General features: G+C 34.8%; 1 protein-coding gene across 1 annotated transcript; it reads left to right on the top strand.

The window, feature by feature from the left end:
* The first annotated feature begins 2,829 nt into the window (after nt 1-2,829).
* LOC149771292 (uncharacterized) lies at nt 2,830-9,898 on the top strand. Its single transcript, XM_089948654.1, has one exon. The coding sequence runs from the start codon at nt 3,248-3,250 to the stop codon at nt 6,005-6,007; it is 2,760 nt and encodes a 919-aa protein (XP_089804780.1). The 5' UTR covers nt 2,830-3,247; the 3' UTR covers nt 6,008-9,898.
* Nucleotides 9,899-11,984: the final 2,086 nt, after the last annotated feature.

Here is an 11,984-nt window from a genome sequence, read left to right as displayed (position 1 = left end):
AATTTGAAGCTGCGCAAAATTTATCATTTGTACAGTTCGAAACTACTAAATGAAAACGATGAAGCTATTTTACAGTTGTTAAAATATTAAATCATGATTTCGATAAACAAAAACCTAGATTATAACATAAAAAACCTAGACACCTAGATTGTGCCAAAAAAAACTAGATCTAGGTGGAAAAACCTAGGAGTGGCAACACTGTGCACTGACTCTTTCACAATGGATTAAACAGAATAATGTCGGGCTACGTTAGAAACACGTCAAAAAATTCAACTATCTTAGTTCTGATTGGATAACGATAGTCTCTTGAAAACAGTCTGTGGTGGTATCACTGAGGCTTGACAATGTCGGGTTTCCGGCCTCCAGTCCTAAGTGGACCGGTGACATCACTGCTAATTGCAAACATAGTTGCTCGCCCTGCAGCATGTTTCTTCAAAGGAAGTGACCGTGAATTTGAAGTTAACGCAAGAGCTTATTCACGGACGGGTATTTTTCTTTGTTTCAGAATCAGTCTAAAGTCGTAATATTATATAACATGTATTAACATTACCCAATGTATTTTGAAGTATGAATTCTATCAGAAGACATTTATAAACATGAGCAGGAATTGTTAACACATTTTCTTACAAAACGTGACACCCCTCCGGCCTAGGAAATCTATGACACTTTCTTGTGTTCAGGCCTCCAAGAGCACGCCCCCCCCCCCGTCAGTATCCTCATGTATGTATGTATGTATGTATGTATGTATGTATGTATGTATGTATGTATGTATGTATGTATCTATGTATGCATGTATGCATATATGTATGTTCTAATAATTATTTTTGTGCAAAACGTACCTAGGCACATCTTTACATAATTTATTCCTTTCAGGTCTTATATAATATTTTTGGTGCTTTTCTTATGTTCATATGTTTAGTATGCAGACACTGGGGCGACAGTAAAGCAAGCAATAGAAAGAAAGTACGCATGTTGCTTTTAAAAAAAGACACCTGGCTTGATTATCGGCTGCCATCATATTCAGAATTAGTAATTTGTGTTTCTGTGAATGCATAACTTTTTCAATACCACAAAGCTTCTGGTATTCAAAAAAAAAAAATCTCAAATTCTACCAACCCCATAGTATTGATCAACTCCCACCCCATTCCTTTTCTTGGTAATTAATGTTATTCCTGTATTTAACGAGTATCAGTAACACTGTTGATCCATTTCTCCATATTTTCTTGAGCTGGATACGTCAAAACAATTTGTCCCGGGTATACCGTGGTATTTCTAAACATACCGCGATACGTGTCAGGGTATACTGTGGTATTTCTAAACATACCGCGATACGTGTCAGGGTATACTGTGGTATTTCTAAACATACCGCTATACGTGTCAGGGTATACTGTGGTATTTCTAAACATACCGCGATACGTGTCAGGGTATACTGTGGTATTTCTAAACATACCGCGATACGTGTCAGGGTATACTGTGGTATTTCTAAACATACCGCGATATGTGTCAGGGTATACAGTATTTATATTAAGGACTAATAATGTAATGTTCTAGGATAAAGGCCTGGCCCATTTTTGAAAAGAAAAGGTTCTGTCTGTCAATAGGTGGAAAGATATCATCCTCTGATTTATATCAAACTAACACCGAATTATATCCATTGTATTAATTGCAAAATATATCTTGAGACAAAATAAAGCAAAATATGTCAGTTCAGAAGGAAATCGATCCCCCAACCCCTCGTTAAAAGGTCAGTTCCTTATAGTAGATGTATTTGCTAAGTGGATGTTAATTGTTGTATAAGTTGCAATCTAAATACTGTAACTAAAGTGGCATGATTAGCCATCCACTAGAAACTGCTTAAATGAGAGAGCTTGTTGATATATATATATATATATATATATATATATATATATATATATATATATATATATATATATATATATATGAAGTATCGACACGGAAGCCTACAATTTACTAGCTATTCTGTTGATGTGATAGAGAAGCTTTGTGTGAGACACAACACATGGGCAAGATATTTATCAGAACGTTAACGCAAAACATACATACTTAACAAACGATTAAATATATGGTGGAAATTACGTAAAATTCAAACAGAAAACAGCTGCTCTCCTGAAAATATTAGGATGATTCAAAGTAAAGGAATATCTGTATTCAACACATTAACGTACGCTAGTAAATAAGTAAAATATAAAAATTTTGTAATTCAGAATTTTTCCGAACGTTCTATCCAACCCGAATACCCTTACAATATCTAATGTGGCCAGCATTCAACCCGAATACCCTTACAATATCTAATGTGGCCAGCATCCAACCCGAATACCCTTACAATATATAATGTGGCCAGCATTCAACCCGAATACCCTTGCAATATATAATGTGGCCAGCATTCAACCCGAATACCCTTACAATATCTAATGTGGCCAGCATTCAACCTGAATACCCTTACAATATCTAATGTGGCCAGCATTCAACCCGAATACCCTTACAATATCTAATGTGGCCAGCATTCAACCCGAATACCCTTACAATATCTAATGTGGCCAGCATTCAACCCGAATACCCTTACAATATATAATGTGGCCAGCATTCAACCCGAATACCCTTACAATATATAATGCGACCAGCATTCAACCAGAATACCCTTACAATATCTAATGTGGCCTGCACATTGTCATAAGTGATGTATGTTAAACATCTCATTAAAGGATCATTAATATAATTCTATTTCTAATATTCAAAATTAGCAAACGCAACTGTTTTGTATACCAATGACACTTTGATTCTCTTGTCATGAAAATGAAAGTACTCTGTTAATATAAAATTCATTGCAAGAATCTTCGGGAATTTCCCTACATCCATTAAGTACCGATACTGTCAAACAATGTGGAAATACGTACCAATGGAAAATATACCGCAGCAAACCTATACTATTGCGCATGTCTAACGTTGTCCTTGCAGAAGTATAAAATACTATGAACATGTTTTGATTAGATTTATGCATAAGCACAGAGGGTGAATTGAATTCCGCCACTATTTATGTCCAGCGAGCCATATCATTATTCAGTCTACAAAGCTCGACATTGTTTGGTGTTGAGTTACTGTATAAATCTGCCTACACAATTAAACCGGTACTACTATTTTTAGAGTTTGCTTTGTTATGTTTTATGCCTTGTGAAAACGTACCGTACTGTACGGTGTTATAAGACTGCATTTATATTCACTAACTAAAATGGCGACCTCGTTGGTTGAGTCTGACCCAGACAATGAAGATACTGAAGAAGATGAAGACTGTCATGTAGACGACTTTTTCGAAGCTATACTTGAGAATGACTTAGAGAAAGTGAAAGCAAAGATCACAGAGGGATTTACTGCCCTGTCACGGAGTTCCTACGGAGATATGGCTCTTCATTTTGCATGTTTAAACAGCAAGCTCGATGTACTACAGTTACTGAAAGGCACACTGAAAGAAGGAGAGATAAACACAGTCAATATAGAAGAGGACGATTCCATCTGCGGAACTGCTCTCCACATGTCTATGGATGGACAAGTTGATCCATTGGTGGTTAAAATTTTACTCTCCTGGGGCGCTGACCCTGACGCCCTGGATGCTAAAGGTTCACCCGTATTGCATGAACTCATCTATCGCGCCTGGGAGGACATGGAGGCTGCTTTCAAGTCTGAAACATACATGAAGTCAATCAGGAACTCCAACATTGAAGAAGGCTATGAATCAATGGGTAGTAGCTATTTTGAGAAACTGGAACTCCTGTATGAGCACGGTGCTGATATGAATTTGGTTAACTCTAGGACTAGTTTGTCTCCGCTTCATGTTTGGTGCCAACATTTTCACTGGTGCATGGAAAAGTTACTTGACAATGGTGTACCCGAATGGTGCATACATTTCTTGAATCATCTGTTACAATATGGAGTCGATGTGAATGCTGTAAGTAATAGAGAAGGTTCGCCAGTGGCTTTCATCTCACAGAGATATTACAAACCAGGTCACACCACGTTCATGGATTCCTACAGAAAAGCATTACTCCTGCTCCTTCCAAAGATTGTAAATATAAATAGAGGTGATATGTATGGACGAACGTTACTTCATATTTCAGCTGAGTTTAGCAATTATGTTCTTATTGAGGAATTAATGAAGTTCCATTGTGACGTGAATATCCCTGACAAATTCCATCTATCACCACTGCACATCATTACCCACAACATAACGAATGATGAACACATTTTTGTTCAGAGAATATTGGACATTCTGATAAAAAATGGCGCTAATGTAGATATTCAAGACAAACATGGCTCCACTCCTTTGCACCATGCCGTCCACATGAAAAACTACACGGCAATTAATCATCTCCTTCTACATGGTGCCTCAGTGGACATTAAGGACAAATATGGAAGAACAGCAAAGGACCTAGCCCGTATAGAAGGTGACCGAAAGGTATTTGAAAACCTCTTTATTGTGGATCAGTTACTTGATGATGAATGTATTGTAGGAGTTTCAGACATCCGGTTTGGTTCGTTTTATCCCCTTTGCTGTTATAAGACGTACAGTGGGAACTCTAGAGGCATAGAAGAAAAAGAGGTTGTCAAAGACACAGACATTGACAAATGGCTCGAGCGATATCCAGTGTGTATCCATAATACCAAATTTATTCTCCAAAATGCAATTCCATCTCTTGAGACTAATAGGGAACAAATGATATGTACAGCAAGGGATACTGTGAGCATAAAGAAAGAAATATATCAGCTTTTCAAAAATGTAGCAGATCGGATGGGAAGGCAAAATCCACTATTTCAGTCTCAAATTATCATAGGTGGAAGTGTATCGGAAGGAACAAAAATAGGAAGCCCCGATGAAATGGACATTGTTTTCGATTTGTTTAAAATCCGACAAATTGTTGAAGTGGTGGAGGACCAACAACTTATCGGATATGCCAAACTCAAAGTCTTGAGTCAAGAGGAGTTCTTAAAATGTGGACTCGAAGATCTGGTTGACAATGAAGGATTTTTAAAGCGCACAATTACCAGTTTAACTTTTCACAAACATTTAGAGACTTGTTTACAGTTGAAGGATGCATCGGACGATAGCCACATTTACTCTTGGTGGGGCACAACAAATTCGAGTGGTGAATGCGTCAATATTGGTCAATTGTCATTAGTTTGGTATGGGCCATTTCTAAAGAGACAATTGATAAAGGTGGACATTGTTCCAGTCTTCCGTTTCAACGAATGGCAAACCGCACATATAAATTCTAATCTAAGGATTGTGGACAAACAAACAGCGATGACAGCTGGTTGTTACCTGGTGATGAAAGACTCGACTCATTTTTTCAATGATTTAGTTTGGGATATTGTCGATTATTCTGAGGAACAATGCTCCTCCTCCGTACAAGACGACTCGCACTTCAAGTTATCAATGTCACAACTAGAGCATGCTACGATTCAATTTTTACCAACAAACATTAGAAATGGATACAAGATTGCTAAAAGTATTCAGATTATGTGCCCACAGCTATCCTACCGGGTCTTGGAGTTCAATAACATGTATTCTAGTGTATATGTGGACGAATGTTTCACGAGTTTCGTTATTAAAACTGGACTATTCCATGAATTGGACAGTCAGGGTATTCTAGTTAAGTTTAACGATTATGACCTAACTCCTGACACGTGGAACGACTCTGTAATCCACTTTACAGAAGCCACACAGCAAGCTGAGAATCCTAATAATATCACTGAAGCAGTGGCATGGGCTCTGCTTATTTACAAGAGACTTTGGACTCTCCTTGAAGAGAACAAGAAGGTACCAGAGTATTTTATGCCGGTTATGAAAGCAACAAAGGTCCCCAACGGAAGTGAAACTTTCGTTAAAATCTGCAGAGATTTTCTAAAAATAATTATTCACTTTTTGGAACACATCAAGATTCCAAATGATTTCCTTTACATCCAGAAAAGACCTGAAGATATAGAGGAAAGATAAAGTTGCTGAGCATCAATCCATTGTTGGAAAAAAGTGTTGAAATATCCAAATACAATTTTATGATGTACAGTGACAAGATCTAGCAAAAAAGGTTTAATAGGGGGTCTGTGCCGGACGCATTTGTAGATTATGTTAAAATGATGGGATTTTACTTGACAACAACAATCTATAATATCAGAGAACATTTTAAATTTAAATTCTGAGAATACACGCGCTCTTTTTTAACAATACTGCCGATCTATTGCTCATATACACCACCTGTACTTGCGTCTCCTCATATTAGATTTTGTTTTTGGCATAATATCAATGTTCACTTTACTCCGAACCCAGTGGAATACATCATTCTATATTAGGTTTATCACATTACATTCGCAATACAAATGCAGTATTGTTTCCTGGATATTTTTACAAAATATACATTTATCAGTATCAAACAATTTTATTTTATACGAAAATGAATTAAGTGGTAAAATTCTGTCAGTAACACGAAATCGAAACCAATGTGATTTTGAACTTATTATTGCAAAAGCATTGGCGTAAATATTAGGCTATATATCCATATTCAAACTGAAACTTTGATTTCATTTCTTTTCACTAGTATGTGTTACATAATTTTTCAAAAGTGTTTTGTGAAGGTCTTTACGCCCTTTATTATTTTGAAATACAGTTTCCAAATGGAAAGGGATAAATGGTCTAACTGGTCTTGTTACATCTAACTTGAAATTTTAGATACGAAATTTACACATTGAATTATGGACAGCGTTCTTTTGCATACCACGGCCCAGCAACGTGGAATGCATTGCCCACTGAACTTAGACACAAAGACACAGTGACCCTATTCAAGAGTGCTCTCAAAACTCACTTATTTCGACTGCAAGAACAAACTTAAAGACCTAATAATGTTTCCTAAATTAAATATTCTCAGCATTTTTTTTTATGTTTTCTAATTTCATTGTGTTTGTTTTTGTAATCATATCATTATGTTTTTTATCTTATAGTTGATGTCTAATGTTGTAAAGCGCTTAGAGCTTCTAAAGATTAGGCGCTATACAAAGTCCTCATTATTATTATTATTGTTATTCATTATTATTATTATTGTTATTTTATTATTATTATTATTATTATTATTATTATTATTATTATTATACCTTGAAATGGAAATTCGTGTTGAAATAATAGTCAGCTTTAATACAATGAAAATCAACAACAGTTCCCAGATCTGTAAGCATATCACCAACCTAGATTGCATTACGTTCAAACTATTTTTAATAGAAAACTGGTACGATGTTCACCCTTATGAGTTCATCAACAAATTTGGTTTCATAAGATCTCCTGTCTGGGGTATATTTGTCTCTATTAACAGTTTCCATATTAATACGTATTTCATACTCAAACGAATTGACAAATGTTCTATTAGACAGAACTTTACAAATCCGTGATATTTTCAAAGCTAATACAACTTTATCAACGCCTATCATTGCCAAGCCACCTTGTGTAAACGTTTCATGCATGACCTATCTTTTACCTAGGTATACTTTTGACCTTTATACACTCTTATCTCAATGGTTTAAACAAATTTTAATCATTTCTATTTTGTTTTCAAAATGAACATGATGTAAATTCAGTCACCCACATTAATTTTAAACTATGATGAAATCGTTCTGCACTGTACTTCTTGCTTCCTATCAAAACCGCCCGTATGTTGACAATATTAAGTTTCTGTCCTGAAAAGATTTATTACTTTAATAGATGATTCCAGAGATTTAAAAATGCCATCAAGAATTAAAGTAGTATTATCCACAAATTGTGATAGTAAATATTATATTTCCTTCAGCGTGATACCTTATATAGATCTTTTATTCTTTAATAGTATACACAATAGTTCAGCACGCAATAAGACGAGATATTGGATTACTATGTCCACATCCTCTGAAAAACTCCAATAGAAAGCCATCTTGTAACACTACCGATGTGATCTTATAATAAAATGTTTTAGCCCAGTGTCTTAAACCTGGTGAAAACTGAAAGAAAGTTAGATCATCATTATCAACTTTCCGTGAAATGATTAATAATAGTAGTATACACGAAATTTATAACTCTTCTGTAATGTGCGTTATATCATACGCAATCCTTGTCTTTAAGCCAATAAAAATTTCTTTTACAAAACCAGTTTGTCCGTCTGATATTGGTTCATTCAAGACTGCCCTAATTCTTTTCACAATACATCCTAACGCTAGTTTGTAGTGAAACTGTATGTTAATTTCTCCGGTAACTCTTTGGTTTATCCACCTCGGGCATTGTGCCTTGCCGCAAAACAGTTGAGAATGATCTAGTTTCATATGCTTTTTTAATTTGTACTATCTACAAATTCCCCAATGTCAATCCAAAATATTTTTAAAAGTCCAGTTGTGAAACCATCTGATCCTGGGCTTTTGCTATTTTTGCATATGTTGCAACCATCCCAGTGCTTCGGTTTGGGTAACTTTGTCTTGTGATCTCAAAGATTGCTCATGTTTAAGCCTGGGGATTTATAATTTTTGGGATGGCAACCTCTAATTCGAAATATTCTACCTCTTTATCCTCGCTATGATACTTACCACAGAATATCAAAATGATTTGTAATAATTTCATTTTCATGTTTAATTAATTTTGTAATTATTTTATACACAGAGTTTCTTTTTTATGGCGAAATTATCTTATTAGTTTCTTGCCCTCTTCTATCCATTTTACTCTGGATCTAATATTATTTCCCAAACGATTTTCTCATACTCTAAAGCTCTTTTAAGACTCCAATATTTCTAAATTATAAGGTTCCATTGAATCATTTTCTAAGGACTTTGTTTGTTTTGCATGTTAATTCTCCATATGAATTTATGATTCTGTTTATATGAAGCACAGGAGAAAAAATATTCCACGAAAGTCCATGAACAATCTTTATGGATTTGATATTGTAAGTCTTAGGTCTGAATTTAATACTTTTGCAATTTCCCCATAATTATTTGAAGTATATTGTAATTGTATTCTCTTCATTCAAGTTTTGATTTGCATTAATATATTTGTATCAACCAGCAAATTGTTATAAACTACCACAAACCGTTACTTCTTATGGAATTATTTGAATTTAAATGCAGTATTATCATGGAGCGGTCAGACCTTTAACTTTGTTCATTTGACACTTTTCTTACGTTCAGCATAAGAGATTCAGACACAGGAAAGAAATTCAATATAGTTTGCTTAGAGGAATTTTTTTCACCATATGCATATCGTGAATCTCGCATTTCATGCTATAAATTGATCTCGAGACCAAAATATTCTTTTATACTTAATAATCCATTCTTAGCATTGGGGTTATTTATATTTCTATGAATCTAATTCTGGATTTTGAAAGTTAAAATCCCCACATATGACAGTAAACTTATTTTCGTATTCATATAGGATATCATTTATGTTCCCGTAAAATTCTGTCAGTCACTATTTAGCCCTTATATATATTAATTAACGAGAGGTTCCTTTCACCAATTTTAGTATATATTGCAATCAAAGTACCGAAATGATCCCTTTTACTTTCTTTTATATCATACTCAATGTTGCTGTTGAATAGAATACAAACTTCTCCAGAACTTGAAAATTTGTAAGATGTTCATAACCCTCTTGTAATATATCAGATTGTATCATCTGTAAAAGTTGTACCTTGTAAACTATATATATGACACTTTTAATCTAAGATATCAGAATCATCCTTACAGTTTTCGCAAATCTCCAAGTCTCCAAAGTGTTGGTAGAGAGTGTTTTTTTTTTTCCTCGCGCCATTTGTAGTGTAAAGGTACAAATCCTTCACATTTAAAATTACCATGATTTGTGATCAATAAAAAAGTGCTATTAAAACTTCTATTTAAAAAAAAGTATTGATTAACAAAACATCAGTGATTTGACAAATGCCATGGAAATGTCCACCCTGAACTCTCTCTAGACTAGAACAGACTCTGGAACCATTCCTTTTCCCTAATTTAATAACTACTAACATTAGTGTACTTTGGACAAATGCAAACTAAATTTTCGAGCACATGATAGCAACCATATTAGTATAGTTCTGTGCTTAGATCGTCTAGTTTCCATAAGTACAATATGTACAGAACTTTTAAACACAGTACAAGAAAGTAGAATATACCTATGCCAACATGTGCGTGTTGCAAATGAAAACAACTTTACGTAACACCAATCACTCTCTCAGAGGTATGTATTATGTGTGGAGAGCCACCGCAAACAACAACAATACCCCCACGCCGTAGTTTAAACGTTGCGGTAAATCGGCATTTTTTTTTTTTTTTTTTTTTTTTTTTTTTTTTGCCGTTATCTATTGTACGTTGAAGATAGTAATTAAAATTGAAGTAAATTGAAAGCCTTATTTTTGTATTTGTTTCAACTTGTCCACGTGTCAGAATGTTTTTCACGAAAGTATGCTCAGCTTCTATACCCTCCGTCCTTAAATTCATTTCTGTTAACATTTTTCTTGCATACATTTAGCATCACAACAACATCTATTTGAACAACAGGAAAGTGATATCATTGAAGATTTACGCCTTTCTACCTTATACCGATGTCCGATAAGGAAATAAAATATTCAAATGAAAAATAAAGATATAGCTTTGATTATACTGAAATGGGATTTTCATACGACATATAGAAAGGAAATTTCAAGATAAATATATGGCAAATATAAGACACAACCGAAAATTATAAAGGATATTACTGCAAATTTAGAAAGACATGATTGTAAACATGAAGCCATCCTCCAAAATTATGCTAAAAGATGTCATCGAACTTTTCGAACAAGGGTTACTTTTATGACTTGACGGGAAAATGTGAATATACCAAATGCCCATCCTTCTCTTTTTTACTGACCGTGATCAATTACGTGTATTATCTCTCCCCAATGCACAGTTTGATAAAAAAAAAAAAATTTAAAAAGGCTACACTGCAAGTACAGTTTTAGGATACACTGGTCTACAGCCAAAATTCTTCCGAAATAAATGTAGTAAAAATTTATTAACTCTGGGCCACTGAGAACGAAAATGATGCTCAAAATTGTTGATTGGCTCTAGTGTTAAAGATATGATACTGGGTCAGTATATACGACCATTGACTTGGGAATGGCGGAGGATAAGTGAGTTATAAAGGGAAGGGATCTCAATTTAAACCATAAATGACTAAATTACATCTTTGACTAGATCTATGAATAAATCTATCACTGGGTTTGGACAGCACTTGCTTTTTAAGCAAAACAATGAATGATGTAATATGAAGCTGGTATTGCATCATACATTATATGATCTGCATCATGTTATTCCTAGACGTCATAGATAATGCAAACATAACTAAGCTTACATCACTCTGCTGAACAAATTACCCTGTATCAGCTTTAGAAATCATACGGTGTCGTGCTTTCTTATTTGTCAGTGTTTGATTTTGCAAAGGGACGCATTTCTGTTTAACTAAAATGAGCAGAGATGCCTCTTACTTGTTTGAACAATGCATATAATTTCGGCCATCTTTGTGGTGAACTGACCTTTGCATCACAAAAGCGCAGTATAACCACCATCGTTAAGAAGGCCTATCACCTTTATTTTGGCTGCAAAATTAGAGATCAGGACAAGAGGTGGGCCCCACACATATGCTGCAACACTTTTGCAACAAATCTTCGCCGGCGGAGACTGTTCATTGATTCATCAAAGATGAGTCTTAAATCTGTTTTTGCTGCATAATGGCAACGTTATTTTCCCATCAATGCCAGTAGGCATGCAATCCGTATGAAGGAAACCTATGAAAACATGAAACAACGTTTGATGTGCATAAACTATGACCAACACCATTGTCAGCTTTGAAAGTTCTTGGTCTCTTACCTGGTTTGCACACTGGATACACAAACTACTGCTGTTTTCTCTGCAAAAGAGATTGTCGTGCGATATATTCCCACTAC

The sequence above is a fragment of the Sinohyriopsis cumingii genome, unplaced genomic scaffold (genome assembly GCF_028554795.1).
Source record: "Sinohyriopsis cumingii isolate HCF-2022 unplaced genomic scaffold, ASM2855479v2 utg001993l, whole genome shotgun sequence".
Taxonomy (NCBI): Eukaryota; Metazoa; Mollusca; class Bivalvia; order Unionida; family Unionidae; genus Sinohyriopsis; species Sinohyriopsis cumingii.
Note: the sequence above shows the minus strand (reverse complement) of the source record. Positions and strands in the feature narration are given on the sequence as shown.

What these genes read in the sequence shown, in the direction of transcription:
- LOC149771292 (XM_089948654.1), top strand. Translation starts at nt 3,248, where the DNA reads ATGGCGACCTCGTTGGTTGAGTCTGACCCAGACAATGAAGATACTGAA.